Below are 17,387 nucleotides of genomic sequence, written 5' to 3'. Positions count from 1 at the left end.
CTAGCTCTGTAGACCAGGCTGGTCTCGAACTCACAGAGATCCGCCTGTCTCTGCCTCCCAAGTGCTGGGATTAAAGGCGTGCGCCACCATCGCCCGGCATGCTTGTGTTTTGTATGATTTGGGGTTCACTTGTCCTTGGAAAACACTCATATCTTATTATCACAGGTTTTTGTATTAATGAGTGGGCAAGAAGAGAGAGCGGAAGTGATTTTACGAGGCTCCGCTATAAAGAGCTAAGCTTCTCTGTAAGATTGACTAATCCATTAAGCAAAAAAACCATTTGTTCTGTACAATGTGTTTTCCACTTAGGTGCCTGTGGTTTATGCTTGAAGTCTTGATGACAAAGAATGAGAACAATAGTCATGCCTTCATGAAGAAGATGGCAGAGAACATTAAGCTGACCAGAGATGCCCAGTCTCCAGATGAGTCCAAGACGAACGAGGTAAGACAGATGTCAGGGTGTGGATATCAAAGGAAAATACACTAACCGACTTACCCGACAGTTTAGATTTTTTTGTTTTCTCCAGATAGGGTTTCTTTGTAGCTTTGGCTGTCCTGAAACTTGCTCTATAGACCAGGTTGGCCTTGAATTCAGAGATTGGCCTGCCTCTGCCTCCTGAATACTGGAATTAAAGGCAAGCGCCACCACCACCAGGTTGGTTTTTTTATTTTGTTTTGGGTTTTTTGGATATTTTTAATGTATATGAGTAGGTTGCATGCATGAATGTATACCAAGTGTGCCTAGTGCCCATGGAGATCAGAAGAGGGACCAGGTCCCCTGGAACCAGAGTCATGGATGATTATGACTTACTATGTAAGTGTTGATAGCCAAGTACATGTCTGCAGTAGCAATGCGTAGTATTAACTCTTGAGCCTTCTCTCTAGCCCTGGTTTTGAGTTTCTTTTTAATGCCTATACTCACAAAGTTTGTTTTTCTGGAAACCTTTAAATTGTACAAAAAAATAATAATAACCCTGAGGAGGGTACAGACTGATAAAATATACAGCAGTCTTGTGTTAGTAATGTCTTTCTAATGAGAGAAAGTGGATATGCCTTTGGTTTGCCTTCTTTACTGGGATTCTGAAGAATCCTGAGCAGAAACAGGAACTGTTGAAGGAACAAGAGGTCACATGTCTTTTAACCTGAATTTATATATCTGATGAAATTGGTACTTGTGATTATTATGTAATCGTGGAAGTTATGTAATTGTCTTTATTTTTTTTTTATTCTCTAGAAACTTTATACAGTTTGTGATGTGGCTCTGTGTGTTATAAATAGTAAAAGTGCTTTGTGCAATGCAGACTCGCCAAAGGATCCAGTCCTCCCATTGAAGTTCTTTACACAACCTGAAAAGGTAATTTTCTTCACTTTATTTTTCAATCACACTAAAGATAAATGAATTTTTACCATCAACTCCAGTGATGAATAGTGTATAGTTTTTGTTTTTTTGTTTTGTTTTGTTTTTTGGTTTTTCGAGACAGGGTTTCTCTGTGGTTTTGGAGCCTGTCCTGGAACTAGCTCTTGTAGACCAGGCTGGTCTCGAACTCACAAAGATCCTCCTGCCTCTGCCTCCCAAGTGCTGGGATTAAAGGCGTGCGCCACCACCGCCCGGCGAATAGTGTATAGTTTTAAGGGCAGATTTAACAACAACAACAACAAAAGCCTATAAATTTATTGAGAAATGGAAGCTTGTTATTCTTCTCTAGGTAGTAGAGTCCAAATGAAGCTTTTTGCTACTGCTCAGTCGTGTATTCTGGGTATGACAAGAAGCTTTCAGGTTCTAAAATTATTTTATCCTATTTTATTAAAATAACTACTTGTGTGTTTTCTTTCATTGTATGTATATTTGTGTTTTGAGCTTTACATTCATGACTACAAAATGCTAGGCATAAAGCTCTACAGTGAGCTTCATTCTCACCTGTACAGAAGGGACAGCACTTGAAAGGCCGAGGCTGGAACATCATTAACTCAAGGCCAGAGGAATAATGGGTGGATAGATGGATGGATGGACACATAGAAGGCCAGGGGAAGGATGGATGCATAGATTGAAAAGATACAAAATGATTGAATATTTGCCTAACATATTAAAGGCATGCTGCCACGTGCCTTGAATGTCAGCAAAGCAAGTTCCAGGACAGCCAAAGCAAAGAAAGAGAGACAGAGTCCTCATAGGTACATTAAGCCTCTCATTCAGTTCTATCACAACTGCATGAAGGTACATTTCCTAAAAGAAAAATGTATACAGTACTATATAAGGCCATTTTTGTCCATACATACAATGTTCTTTAACTTTTTTTAAATGAAAATAGTAAGACATTCCTCTGCAGCCCTATGGGACACCTCTGGTCCCGGTCGTCATCCCCCCCCCCCCCCCACCCCAGAGTATGTCTTGCTGTAATGCCCAAACTGATTTTGATCTTGTACTCCTAAGGGCAAATGATCTTCCTGCTTCTGCCTCCCAGGTGCTGGGGGGTCGATGGTATTGGTATTGCTACAGATATTTGTTGCTTTACTAACACGATTGTACTTTATTCTTAAATTCCAACATATGTAATAGGGAAAGTCATCAAATGATAAACTTTTGAGTTGGTCATAGTACTTAGTACACAGCTTTAATCTCAGCATTGGGAGTTGGGTTGGACCTCTTGTAAATACAATACTAATCTGCATACTGAGTTTCCAGGGTCACCGGAGTTCTTCCCTCTCCAATCCCTCACCCCTCAAAATATAGCGTAGATACAGATAGACATAATTTAGTAAAACATCATTGTTTGCAGTTGATTTAACTTTTTTACTGACTAATTGGTATCAATACTCTTAGGGAATGTTATGTTTACTTATTTGTTTTGTAGTGTGTTTGTCTTTGTAATTTGAACATAGGTCTTACAGTTCTAATAATTCCTGCTTTTTGACCTGTTTCAGACTGGCTTTAAGCTTGAAATCCTCTTGCCTCCACCTCCCAGTAACTGGGACTATAAGCATACATCACTGTACCCAGCATATATTCTTAATATTAGAAGTTAAGGATAATCTAGGATAAGGCTGGCATGGTAGCAGGAGGATCAGGAACCCAGCATCTGGGCTACATGAAACTGTTTTAAAAATTACAGTGCTAACAAATACATATTGTCTACTTTATCAGCTGAAAAGTAGATTTTATACTATAGTAAGAGGTAGTGATAATACTTTAAACAATATGAAAAACTAGAAATACAGTTTATTTAAAATGGTGAAAGTGATTTTCACAGGTCCTGCATACACATGGTACACTTACACAAATGCAGGCAAAATACTTATACACATAAAAATAAAAATAATCTTCCTGGCTGTGGTGGTGCTTGCCTTTGTTCCCACCACTGTGGAGGAAGAAACAGGAGGATCTCAGTGAGTTTGAAGCCAACCTGATTTACATAGTGAGTTCCAGGACAGCCAGGACTGCTTAAAGAAACCCTGTCTCAAAACAAAGAAACAGAAGTTTGAAATGTTCAAAGGTTGAGGATGTTATTTTGTGGGAAAGTTTTCCTGGGTTCACTACAAAGGGAGAAGATGCACCTCCTGCATTTATCCAGGAACAGCTTCGTAAGGACAGTTGCTGCTTGTAAAACAGATCCTGAAAATACTGTTTAGATGATAAAAGTGTTCCATTTTGTTGTTTTGTTCTTTTTTCAAAATAGGACTTCTGCAATGACAAAAGTTATATTTCAGAAGAGACAAGAGTGCTTCTGTTAACAGGAAAGGTACTAACACATCTCCTCTTGGGAGCTTTGTTCAATTTGTTTCTTGTGCCTTTTGGCCCCCAGATTGTTAGGGATGCATTATGGGTTTGTATACCATCTGTGTTCTCAGATATTTTTCTGCAGTTAGCCACTATTCAGAATCATTGTTGTATACTCTTAACTCTGGTGAAAAGCTTAAAACTATTTAAAGTTCATAGTGAAGAATTTTATAAATAAAAATAGGTAGATAAGAAAGATAATTTGAAACACTGATACAGTAGATAGTCATCAAAGTAAGGTGAAGTAAGATTACATATTCAATTGTCTATTTCTACGGTAAATGCATCATTTTATTTCCATGTGTTTTAGAGGCATGCATTTTGTTTAAATTAAGGAATAAGCGATAGTAAATATTACTTCATTATTAAGTGAGGATAATCCATATGTTTTTGCTTATTTTAAGAGAGCCAAACACGTTTTCTAGATTTATCATAACCACCCTGGCTTAAACATTAAAACATATATCTTAGCTGTTTATAAATTTTTAGGTATTTCTTTCTCTAAAGTGTTTTTGTTGTGTTGGTTTGCTTTTCCAGCCAAAGCCTACTGGAGTGCTAGGTACAGTAAACAAGCCTTTGTCAGCAACAGGAAGAAAGCCTTATGTTAGGAGCGCCGGCACAGAGACTGGAAGCAATATCAATGCCAATTCAGAGCTGAGTCCTTCAGCCGGAAGTCGTTCAAGGCAATTTATTTTTCTCTGAATACATTTTATTCTCGTACTGCTTGGCTTACGTTTTAACTTATACCCAAGGCATTAGATCATAGGATGAGGTTCTGTGGAATATAAAATAATATTTATGTGTTTTAGGATTTTTTTTTTTAATGTTGAGACTCAACAGTGTACTATATCTTTTCAGAAACAGGGTCTCACCATGTAACTCTGTCTATACTGGAACTTGATGTATAGACCAGGCTGGACTCTCACCTGCCTCTGCATCTGCTTCTCTGGTGCTGGAATTAGAGTTGTGCGCCACTACACCCGGCTTGTTTTATAAAAAAAAGCCTTGTTTTATAGGTTGTATACTACAAACTTGTGGCAAGCCTCTTACCTTAGCCTCTGTACTAGAATTGTAAACTTAAATACTAAGACTTTTAAGATTTTACTGTTACCTGAAATTTAAGACTAAAATAGTGTTTAAATCACATCACAGCACATTCAAAAACAGAAATTCTGGAAGAGCTATAATTTAAACCAGTGGGGACTCAACCCCTCCCTGGCAAGTGGATTCATAGCAATACAGTCTATTAATAAGTAAAATTATTTTAATTCTGCTTTGAGATAATGCTTAGAATGATTTCTTTTGGGGGAATTATTCCCCCCTGCGGAGACAGGATTTCTCCATGTAACAGTCCTGACTGTCCTGGAATTCGCTTTGTACACCATGGTTTCTGGCCTCGAACTCACTGAGATCCACTTGCCTCTGCCTCTTGGATGCTGGAATTAAAGGTGTGCGCCAACACTGCCCAGCTTAGAACAATTTCTTGACTTTTTTTTTGTTGTTGTTGGTTGATTATAGGCAGTGATTTATGTCTTTTGCTATGAATGTTAAATAAAAATGTTGTAATAAAGTAAATGAAAGACCTTTGTTAGTTTTTTGTTTGCCTGTTTTTCTACTAGGGAACAGAGTTCAGAGGCATCAGAAACTGGAGTTAGTGAAAATGAAGAGAACCCTGTGAGAATCATTTCTGTCACGCCTGTGAAGAATATTGATACTGTAAAGAATAAGGTAAATGTTTCTACATTTGTAGTGCTGGGGGCTGAGGCATGCACAAATTAGGGCTGGAGAGATGACTTAGCAATTAAATACTAATGATGTTTCAGAAGACCCAAGTTCAGTATCCTATACGACAACTCACAACTGTCTATAACTCCACCTCCAGAGGATCTGACACCTGGCCTCCATAGGCACCAGGCATACATATGATACGCAGGTGTACATGTGAGCAAGATATGCGTAAAATAAAATTTAGAGTATGTAAACAAACAGTTTAACAAGTAGAGTTTTCCTTTAGAGATTTTTACTACACAAGGTTGTGGTAAGAAAATTATAGACAGCAGGTTAGTGCAATACCACAGTTTATATATGTGTTTAATTTCATACTCAACTGTGCTTTTGCTCTTTTAAAGTGATTCTTTCTATACCCATCCTCTTTGTTTTGTAGATGATTATTTATAGTAACACACGTTTCCACACTGCTACTCCAAACACTCTAAAAGAACAAATTTGAGAATTGGGCGGGGTAGGGTCTGATGAGAAGGAGATGGATTCCCTGGGGCAGGAGTTGCATTTGGTTTTGAGCTGTTTTGAGGCCAAGTGCTAGGAGCATAAGTCAGATCTGATTTTAATCCTGGCTGTGCCACTCACTGGCTTGCATGTTGACTGAGATTGCTATACTTCTGTAACCTTCCATTCACTTGTAAACTGAAATTAGTTGCTTAGTAGGAATGGCTTGAAACAGAGCATGGTAATAAACAACACAGGAGCTCCTTCACTACCAAAATACTTGGAATGAAACCACTAGATCTGCTTTTTATGGGATCCGTGTACAGAATTAAGTAAACTGGGCCTAAAGAAACTCATAAGGTGCCTTACTGCTATAGACATTGAGTCATATATGCTTACAGTAATCAGATGCATTCATAGGGCCTTGTAACTTCACTAGCCATTGGGCTCCTCCCTCTATATGTGTGTCTGTATTTTTGTGTTATGCTAGATAGCAAATGCAAGTCGTGGTGCCTGCTCAGCATCGTTTTTTACTGAGCTATAACCCTAGGCAAATTGAAGATGTAAATTTTTATTTCTGAATGGTCTAATTTTGCCCTGAGTGATTTAAAATGGTAAACTAAACCTTTTCTTCTCCTTTTTACATTTTCAAAGAATGTTCTTAAGGGTACCTTGACGTGACTTGGTTGTACTTTCAAAAAAGTGTGTCATCATCAGTTCTCTTAGGTCAATAGGGTGATTTTTCCCTCAGTTCTGTCCTTCATTTCTCTAGTATAGGCACTATAAATATATAAGAGAATTTTTAAAAAATGTTTTTATTATTTACTGTACGTGTGTATATGTCTCTGCATATGTGCTTGTATCTGAGGATAGAGTCATCCCCCAGAGCTGGAGTCACAAGCAACCTGATGTGGGTGCTGGGAATTGAATTCAGGTCCTCTGAAAGAACAATACATGTTCTTAACGACTGAGCCATCTCTCCAGACCTGGAATATTTTTTGGTGACCAATTTCTCATTAAAATTGATATATAAACCAATGTACTAGTCTGCATGAAAATTGTACATGCACATGTATATGCATTATTGTTATTTGTTTGTTTTGGCAAAGTGTTGTTTTGAGATCATGTCTTAATCTGTATTCCAAACTGCCCTGGTACTCACTATTTAAACTCCTGAGTTCCTGCCTCCACCTCCCAAGGACTAGGATTGTATATGCCCCTACCCGCAACGTGGATATCAATGTTTACAAATCAGTGTATTCACTCCTGTTTTTTGTGTGGTAAATTGTAACATAGAGGATGAGAACTGGATGTATTCAGAGAACCAAGATTGCTTGGATTCAGGTGAGGGACGGTATTAGAACTGCCTCCCTCCACATTTAGCTTTTTACTTGCTTTCCTTACATGTGTAAATGTATGCAATTCTCATAGTGAGTGTGACCTTATGGGTAGTTTGCTTTGTAGTACAGGCTGTCTTCAAGTTGAAATCTTCCTGCCTTAGCCTCCCTAGTGTTGGGATTATTATACAATATTACCACCATGTTGGTTTGATTTCAGGCTTAGCCTAGTGATAGAGGACTTGACTATATTTATATAAGGCCCTGAGTCACTCCAGTTAATACAGACATTGGCTGTGTGATTGGCACACCTTGTTTTCCCCCAGAATCTCCATGTTTCTTCAAAAGGACTTAAGCATATCCCTGTGGTGTTGCAGTCCATGAGGACTACTCTTGGCAAGCACTGTGATGAGCCATCCTCTCAAGGGAAGACTTAAAGTCACACTAATGCAGTGGGTCTGACACTGACTTCTAGAATTTACTTCATGATATTCCCCCTGCTGTTCCCACTCATTCTAGAAATACTTTTTCTGAGAAAATTGAGAACTGTTGAAAAGCTATTTTTTGCGTGATGATCATTTTCTTCTATTTGTTTTGGTTGGTTGTTGGTTTTTGCTTTTTGTCTCAGCATATAATCCAGGTTTATCTGGTGTTTGCTGTGTGACCCGTGCTGGTCTCAGACTTGTAACCAGTCCCTGCCCCAACTTCCTGCATTCTGGGATTATAGTGTGTGTCAAGCCTAGCTTTTCTTTTCTTTGCATTAATTGGAATTATATAGTTAAACTTAACCTATTCCTAAATGTCATCTGTGCGAAGGTCAATTTTATTCTGCCTGTCATTGCTTCTCCCAAAGCCCATTACACCTGTTTGGATGAAATGGGTTTTATTACTTGCAACATTTTACGCGAGATAATATTGAATTTTAAAACAATTTAGGAGAAGGTGAATTAATGATTGCATTTACATAAAAAACCAGCGAATGGATTCAAGTTAGAACAAAACATTATTTGAGAGGCAACAGAATAAAGCCTTGTTGATTTATGAAAATATCCCTTCCATGAAAAGTGATACATATGGAGAATATCCTTAGTAAAAAAGGAACTAACATGAAGGGAAAGCAAGTAGACTTTCTTTACAGCTTACTATTCTTTTGTGTCCATGTGTGTCACATGTGTGCAACTCCCAAGCAAGACAAAAGTGGGTATGGGGTTTCATGGAGCGGTCTCAGTCAGATTTGTCCTGACCATTGGATGCTCCCTCATCTATGTAACTTGTGCAGTAGCTCATCGTTGCAGTGAGTTCAAGAGTTCAGCACTTCCCCTCATCTTTCGTCCATGTAGTCTTTCTGCCCCCTCTTCTGTGATGAGCACTGAACCTTGGTGTAATGGGGGCGAGAGTGAGAGTGTGTCCCATTTGATATCAACAAGTACTCATTTAGCATCTTCTATCCCCACACAACTAAGGTAGGCTCCAGGCACACTCCTTATCCTCTGGGAGCTTACTTTTCTAATGGAATGAAGCAATTCATGAGAAACCCTGGCATCACAGCTCCTGTAAAATGGTTTCAGAGGGACTCTTGATAGTGCTCCACTCATAAAAGCCATTGCCACTTAGCTCAATGATCTGAGTTCAATTTCTAGGTCCCACATGGTAGGGGAGAGAACTGACTCCTGCAAGTGGTTCTCTGACCTCTATTCATATGTTGTGGGATGCAATGTGCACTCACAAAATAGATAATAAAATGTAATAATGGGTACTTTCAGGGAGCTGGAAAGATGAGTCAGTGGTAAAGAGCCTTTGGTGCATGACTAAGAGCTCCCAGTACCCGTGTAATGATCCAGGTGTGGTTTCATATGGAGCTGTAATCCCACCCCCACCCCCCACCCATGTGAGCCAGGAAGGACAGTAGGATTCTTAGAATTCGCCATCTACCAACCAAGCCAAACATCACAAGCTCCACATTTAGGTAGCAACCTGGAATAAGGCTAAACATTGAAGAGGAAGACACAGTGTACTTCACACACATAAATTGGATCCACATGCACACAAAATTAAAAACTGAATTTATTTTTTAAAATTTATAATCTTTTCTAATATGCTCAGGTATTTAAGGAATTGGTGTTTACAAGTTTGTTTTTGTGCTCTTTTAGGAAATTAATTCTGATCAGCCTACCCAAGGCAACATCAGCAGTGACCGAGGAAAGAAGAGAATTGTAGCAGCAGCTGGTGCTGAGAATATCCAACAAAAACCAGATGAGATAGTAGATGAGTCAGGACCTCCTGCGCCTTCCAAACCCAGAAGAGGACGTCGCCCCAAATCGGAATCTCAGGGCAATGCAACCAAAAATGATGATCTAAATAAACCCACTAGCAAGGGAAGGAAGAGAGCTGCAGGCAGCCAGGAGAGCCCTGGGGGTCTGGAAGCAAGTAATGCCAAAGCGCCCAAGCTACAAGATGGAGCCAAAAAGGCAACACCAGCAGAGAGACAAATTGATTTACAAAGGTAATGTACCTCACTCATCCTCACCATGTCAAGGACCAGGGAAAGTGTTGACAAAGTATTCAGAGTAGGAAAGAACATGCTTTCCCACGTTGGGGAAATAGAACACATTTTCATTAATTGTATTGTTACAGAAAATATATAAAAACTGAAAGTGATGGTACCCGTCTGTAATCTCAGCCCTGTGAGGCAGAAAGAGGAGCTAATGAGTTCACCACCAACCTGGGCTATGAAGCAAGGTCTTGTCTCAAAAGAGGGAAAGAGATCAAAAATTAAAGTAGTTTCTTAAATTACTACTTTGAAGAGAATAACATTCTGAACATAATGGATAAGCCTTTAGGGCATTATGCTTAATTAAATAAACTAGTTCCTAAAGGACATGATGATTCAGGAGTGTTTTTTGTATTTTTTTATTTTGCTTGTTTGAAGCCTGACAAGCCTTGAACTTTGGCAGTCCTGCCACCTTAACCTCTTGAATGCTGGGGTTGCAGCTGTGAACCTCTGTTCCTGCAGCTGGGGATTAGCAGCCCCTGTGAGGTTTTTGCAGTAGTGGCTCTTGCAGACCGAGGAGACAGACCTTATGTTGATGAAGTTTCAGTGGAGGGCTCTGGGAATGCCCTAAAATTGGGTGGTTAGGGCTACTGTACTATAATGTGAATATACAAAACTCTACTGTGTTCTGAAAATAGTTTGCTACATAGAAATCTAAGGTGATTTTATTCTCTTAAATGCTGGGGAGTGGAATCATTTTAGATTTTGAATTTTATGCCATTTGCATGTATATAATAATACCTAAGAGATAGAAACCAATTCTAACACAAAATTCAGTTTTTCTTATTTTGCGTGTGTGTGTTTGGTTTTTCAAGACAGCCTTGGCTGTCCTGGAGCTCACTTTGTATACCAGGCTGGCCTCAACTTAACCTTCCACTGCCTCCCGAGTGTTGGGTTTAAACATGTGCGCCACCACTGCTGGACGTATTTCCTTGTTTTGAGACAAAGTCTCACTGTAGACCAAGCTGGCCTGGAGCTGACTTTGTAGATTATGGCTTAACTTTAGGCATCTTAGGCCTCTCATGTGCTGGTATTGTAGACATGAGCTACTGGACCTGACTTCTTATATGTTTATACACAGATCCTAAAAAATACGAGCTGAGAATGTATCTCAGTTGATAAAGTGTTTGTGTGTCACGGATGATGTCCTAGGCTTCATTCCCAGTTGAAGGCGTAAGTCAAAAACAATCCCACACCAGTTTAGAATTATGATTAATAGAATGGTTATTTATTTAAAGAGGAAAAAACTTAGAGGTCACTGTCCCAGACAACAGCCCTCTGCGCAATCAGGAAAGGAGTCTAGTTGTTGGAAGCAGGAAGTAAGAGAGGGAGAAGGGAAGTGTCTGCTTTTTTAAAGGGAAAGAGACCACGCCCCAATGGGCTGGTATCTCAGCAGCTATTGGCTGGAGGAGCGGAAGGACCTCCCGCAACACCCAGTACATTGGGTGTGGTGGTTTAAAAGTTTAAGGTCACACTTGCCTGGTTTGAGACTAGTCTGGGCTACATGAATAAGACTAATGAATAAGTAATAAAAAGGTAGCTTCATGGAATATTTTTAGTGCATATATATTCTTTTTTTTTTTTTTTTTTTTGGATTTTCGAGACAGGTTTCTCCGTAGCTTTTTGGTTCCTGTCCTGGAACTAGCTCTTGTAGACCAGGCTGGCCTCAAACTCACAGAGATCCGCCTGCCTCTGCCTCCTGGTGCTGGGATTAAAGGCGTGCGCCGCCACCACCCGGCAACATGCATATATATTCTTGACGACATTCTATCACTTGGTCATGTGTGTAATTTATCATCAGTATTTTGTAGCATTTCATATTCTTGGTTTTCAGATTAGGGTTGTGTAAACCCTTAGAGTAGCTAATGCTATTACAGCAATGCTTGGTGCTGAGCTGAAGGTGTGCGCGCATGCATTGAAGCTCAGCAGCTCTCCAGAGCATGAGGGCCGGTAGAGCCTTCCATCCCTTTGCTTATGTGAATGAAGGTATGATTGAACAGCAAGCACAGTGCTGAAATCCTAAAATACTGTACTTTAAAGATGAAGTTGTCTTGATTCTGCTGCTGTTTGTGCTTGAGGATGTTTATTTGCATGTTGTTCATTTGCAGCTCATTTGTGTGATCCTTCTTGTGAAGATGAATATGTCACCATAGTTTTAATAACTGTTAGGTAAATATCAAGAATTTAACATAATCACATTTTAAGCTAGACGAACTTCCTTCAGAGCACATACAGAGAAAAGCCCCCACTTTAAGTTTTAGTGAAAAGAAATAGTTTTGGAAATTGGAAAACTTAGAGTAGTTGGAACACTCAACAAGAAGAAACAAACCATGGTGAAAGTTGGTTAGATTTACCTGTAAAGCAGTGGTCATGACCCCTTTGCCAAACAGCAGCTAAATGATTGTTTAGAATTAGCAACAAACTAATTTTATGGTAGGGAGTCAATTCAATCTGAGGAACTGTATTAATTGGTTGTAGCATTAGGAAGGTTGAGAACGACTGTTGTAAAGGGGATGCGACATGCTTGTGTGTCTGTGTGTGTATTAGGAAAAGTTGTCTTGAGTATATGTGGTCAGCCATATAGTAAGGAAGTGTGGCCATTGCTTTAAATAAATCGCCATTTTCACCTTAGTAGCCTGTTAACACTGATGGCTACAGATGTATTTCTTTTTTAAATTAGTCATTTTAAAATCTTTCATCCTGTAAGCATTCAGGACCCTATTATTTCTCCCTTTTTTGTTCCCTATCCCCTTTACCTTACGTTTTATTTTATTGGAACTTGTCTCAACAGCTCAACTTTTGTGTTGGGTCTAAGATTTGTTGCTTGAAGAATGATGTTTTCCTATTTAGTTCAGTCTGATAAAACCAAAAATAAAGGCCAGTGGTGGTGATGCATACCTTTAATCCTATACCTGATGTAGAGGCATGGTGGAAGCCTATGACTTGAAGGTCAGCTACTGCTCCAACTTTTTATTTTAAAAAAATTTAGAAACAACGGACTGGCAAAGATAACTCAACCTATAAAAGCACTGGCCACCAAGTCAGACTCCAGGTCCACAGAGTGGAAACACACATGGCCCTGACACATCCCACAGCAAACGTAATAGACTTTTAGAATTTTTTTTTTTAATGTGTATGGTTTTACCTGCATGTATGTCTGTGAGGGCATTATATCCTCTGGAACTGGAGTTACATACAGTTGTGAACTGCGATGTAGGTGCTGGGAATTGAACCTGGGTCCTCTGGAAGAGCAACCAGTGTTCTTATCCGCTGAGCCATCTCTCCAGGCTCTATAATAAACTTAAAGATAACAAAATAAAAGACCAGCACAAACAAAAAATACTAGTAAATATTACTGATTCTTAATGTTCTGCTTATACTGAGGGCAGATTCTTTCATGACGAAGAAGCTATTAATAAAGCAGTGGTGGTGACCAGTGTCCATCTCGGTTGGTCCCCAGCATCGCATTAGCTAGGCATGGCCACACAGGCAGTGGTTCTCCCAGATGGAGGCAGAGTATCAGAAGGTGAAAGTCATATTGGCTGTAAATGGATTTTGAGGCCATCCTGGTCTATGTGAGAACCTGTCTAACAAATAGGCAAGACAGTGGGCAAACAGTCTTCAAACTTACAACCTATGGGAGATTTAACTGTTAGAGAGGTATGATAATGGATGATGGTTTTCTTTAGGTCCGTGTCTGCCTGGCATACTAAGTGTGGGATCTTGGGAGTTTTAGAATCTTGGAATTCTGGTCTTAAGCAGAAGGATTTACTGGTTTGCTTTGCAGTGAGAAGACGACATAAGCTCCTGCCATACAACTGTTTCATTGGTTTACAGGGTTGTCAGATACTACCCCAGGTCAAGCCTCAGCCTCCCGAATTTACAGATTATAGGCCTGTGGCTATAGCTTGTGTATTAAGTTTGATATAAATATACTTTCAGTAAAAAGTAAATTTCTTTTTAATCTTTGGATTGGTTTTGTTTTTCTAGGTTTGTCACAAAATTATTTTTGTTCGTACAGCCCAAAAATCAAGACTTGCTTCACTGTTTATAAATTTACTGTCCAATTTCTAGTTATAGCTTTTCTCCTATAATTTCATTTTTAAAAGGATTAATTAAAAACCTGCAGTTCTTCAAGATGACTGGCTTAGCATTTGTAAACAAATAAGCACTGGCCACAGCACTTGGCAGCTGCGCAGAGACTCATGTGTTGGCATTGTGTTTTTCTTTAGCTTCTGGCTTGTTCCCTAAAGCTAGTGAAATTCCAGCTCTGAAAAGAAGTTCTAGTTCACAACTTTAGACTGAAAGTATGAAACACAGTAGATGGTTCTTTGGGGCTCGTCCTTCCATGTGTTCTAACTTTGTGTTCTTCTGTTCCTAAGGTAAAAAGAGAACTTACTTATACAGGGAGGAAATGAAGGCCAAACAGAAGCAGATTCCAGGTTCTGTAAAAACTTGGATTCAAATGTCCCCCAACAGAAAATGAAGCTCACTTCAAATACACTCTCTGCCTTGAGAACTGAAAGAAGCTAGCCTTCTTCAAATACACTCTCTGCCTTGAGAACTGAAAGAAGCTAGCCTTCCTTTTCCACAGCCACAGTCCTCTGGTGGGCGTGTACAGCAGAGACTAGAGAGAGGCTGAAAGCGTCTCCGTTCTCCCCTCCCCAGACTTTTCCTGGGAAAAGTCAATAATTAAGCAAATTGCTTAACTCTTGGTTCCAGTTCCTGTATATCTGGAGCTTAAAGGCATAATAACCATTGTTTCCATGCTGCAGTTTTCATGAAAGAGTGGAGATGTCCTTACACTGACACTGAGAGCGCGTCCATCCTCACCACAGGAAAGCAGGTGTCTTCTGAACTGAGTTCTTACGGAGATCAGATGGCATTTTCTTTGTGTTCCTTTTGGAAACTTATGTATTATTCTTTCTGCCTGTCTACTTTTCTGCAAAAATGAGATGTACAGATTTCTGTTCCCTGCTATGAAAAGTAATATCGTGGCAATTTTATAAATGTTGCTTTCTGATTTTTATCAGAATGAGAAAATAATTAAAATTATTATTGATTTGCAAGTCGTAAACACTTCATATTATGATTTCTCCTGTTTTAGTTTAATATAATTTGCAATAAATGTACATATTGTTTCATAAGGAATATCACTTTTAAATGGTTTTGCTCCTATGATTATGTTGGAATATTGGGATTTTTAAAGGAGTAAAGACTGTCCTGGATTTGGTTTTATAATTTTTGTCACCAGATTTTTATTATTAATGTAAAAAAAGAGTTGTGGTCTTTTTCCTTTTGTTTTGTCTTTGTTTTTCCTTTGTGATAGAAGTAGATGGACACTGGCAGCTTTGTAAGAAAACAGAGCTGTAGGGTTGCTGTCAGCTTTCAGTTCCCTGCTGTTAGGAAATAAGCCTTTTATTTTTGTCTGATAATTGGGGCTCAATTTTTAACTTTAATTTACAGACAACTGTTACATCAATATTCTGTTCCTTGGCATTTATTGTTCAGCATAGATAATGTGTGCACCATTTGTGTACACATAATCATATTTCATTTTTGCATAAAATAAATGCTTCTAGATGTCCTATGGAAGTCTTCAATCTTTTTATCATGCTTTCATCTCTTAGGAGTTTTTATGTGAAAGGGCTAAAGTCAGAGAAGCAAAGGAAATGATTCCAGTCAACTCTCAGTTATCTGTGTAAAACAGAGGTTATTCTTCAAGTGAGCAATTTTGTAGTCATCATAAACATAAGAATAACAAAGGCATCTGCAAGAATGGTTGAGGAGAAACTTGAAATTAACTTTTTCTCATCCTCAGAGTTTTTGCCTGTCTCTACTTTCCCCACTTGGATTGTGCCCAAAGCCCTAGCAGAATGTAGCAGAATCATATTTGCATTATGACTTGGTCTCGATGGGATATATAAAATCATTGAAGTGTCAAAATTTTCTCCAGAATGAAATTCATAGATGATATATCACTTAGGTTCTCATAGATAATTGAGAGTGGGCTATAAATTGACTGGGTGAAAGTTGGCTTTTTCTTTTAAGTATTGTAGCTCTTTTACATGTACATGTTTGGTGTCAGAAGATGCTAGAGAACAGTGGATACCAATGACAACAACATTTCTTGAAAGGGCATAAAAGCCCTACTCTTCCTGCTGCCTCTCCATGACCTTTTAGAAAAAACAAAACATTGCCTCCAATAGCTGACAGAGTATCTATGCATACGGATCAGTAAGGTCCCTCAATCAATCAGTGCTATATTCTATTTAGAAGAAATCTGAAGTTCAGACAACTTGATTCTTAGGGCCACCGATTAGTCAAAAGGTGCAAGAAGGGAAGGTTCCTGGGTGTTTAGTATTTTAACAGCACAGCACAACTGTCCACACTCATTATGGCTCTCTGGAGTTCTGCAGCAGGACAGTTATTTCCAGGGTCTGCTCCTCATGGGTGTGTAAGCATGAGGACTAGATCTCTGGCTTGAAGGGAGAGGAGAGAAAACTCTTGAAGGATTAATCCCGAGGGACTCAATTACTGGAAATGTGTCAGGTTTTCTTTGAAAAAGAAAATGTAAAATCTCTTATTTGGTATTTACATCTCAGAGAAATACAACACAAAAGTGCAGACTTATATTTGAGAATTACTGTTAACCCTTTGTGTCTAGTTTGAAGCTTCTTGTATTTGTCTAAAACTACAAGCCAGACTTTTGTATCCTTTGATAAAAGTGTGTATAATGTAAAGTAGTTTTGCATATCCCTGTGCTGCACATGGGCTGGGTTTTTAGAATTTTTTTAAAGACTTTAAGCAGAACCTTGTAATTTGTGTAAATGACAAGTGTAAAATCCTTCCATAAAATGCTTACAAATATGCACTGTTTCAAATAAAACCAAGAAATGCAGCATTATATAGGAGTGTGGGAACCTGAATATCCATGCGCCCTGTGTCAAAGGTCAGTGAGACATGGTTGCTCACTTCCCATTCAAGCCTCTGATGGAGCTTATAGTGACTGAAGAAGAAAATGCTGGACAATCATTTCTGAAGGATCTTTGGAAATTTTTCTAATGTGTTCTTTAAGCTAAGAACGTAAGAAGGAATGATCTTTGTTCCCTCCTGTTGTGTGGTAAATGTGTCAAATGGTGAGCATGATGTGCTGGTTTAATAATGGAGAGTGAGCACATCACGTGATGGACAGAGTTAGGAGATGGACAGAATGGGAGATGGGACAGACCATCAGACTAGCTTTACATTTCACCTCTATCTGATCCTCCCCATATTTAACCCTTGATATTCATAGACTCTATAACATGATCAAAGAACTAAGGTGAAGGATATTTTTTAGGGGGTGTTCTTGTGCTGTACTTCCAACCATTGTTCCACAAACAATACAGTATCATTTAGCAATTTAACAAAAATGTTACAGTATTTAGTGTATCATTAGTAATACCACCTGAAATAGAAGGGAGAGAAGATGTCCGTCATATGTAACCACTACACC

At 38.9% G+C, this 17,387-nt stretch overlaps 1 protein-coding gene across 1 annotated transcript in view; it reads left to right on the top strand.

Annotated features, from left to right (window-relative positions):
• Nucleotides 1-16,796, top strand: part of Pds5a (PDS5 cohesin associated factor A) — a 110,898-nt gene extending 94,102 nt beyond the window's left edge. The window contains exons 25-31 of the mRNA XM_005359391.3: nt 310-442; nt 1,235-1,354; nt 3,675-3,737; nt 4,313-4,458; nt 5,395-5,503; nt 9,489-9,841; nt 14,272-16,796. Coding sequence (XP_005359448.1) covers nt 310-442; nt 1,235-1,354; nt 3,675-3,737; nt 4,313-4,458; nt 5,395-5,503; nt 9,489-9,841; nt 14,272-14,275 — 928 coding nt within the window. The 3' untranslated portion in view covers nt 14,276-16,796. The remainder of the gene's footprint in view (nt 1-309; nt 443-1,234; nt 1,355-3,674; nt 3,738-4,312; nt 4,459-5,394; nt 5,504-9,488; nt 9,842-14,271) is intronic.
• Nucleotides 16,797-17,387: the final 591 nt, after the last annotated feature.

The sequence above is a fragment of the Microtus ochrogaster genome, linkage group LG1 (assembly GCF_000317375.1).
Source record: "Microtus ochrogaster isolate Prairie Vole_2 linkage group LG1, MicOch1.0, whole genome shotgun sequence".
NCBI classification, from domain to species: domain Eukaryota; kingdom Metazoa; phylum Chordata; class Mammalia; order Rodentia; family Cricetidae; genus Microtus; species Microtus ochrogaster.
Note: the sequence above shows the minus strand (reverse complement) of the source record. Positions and strands in the feature narration are given on the sequence as shown.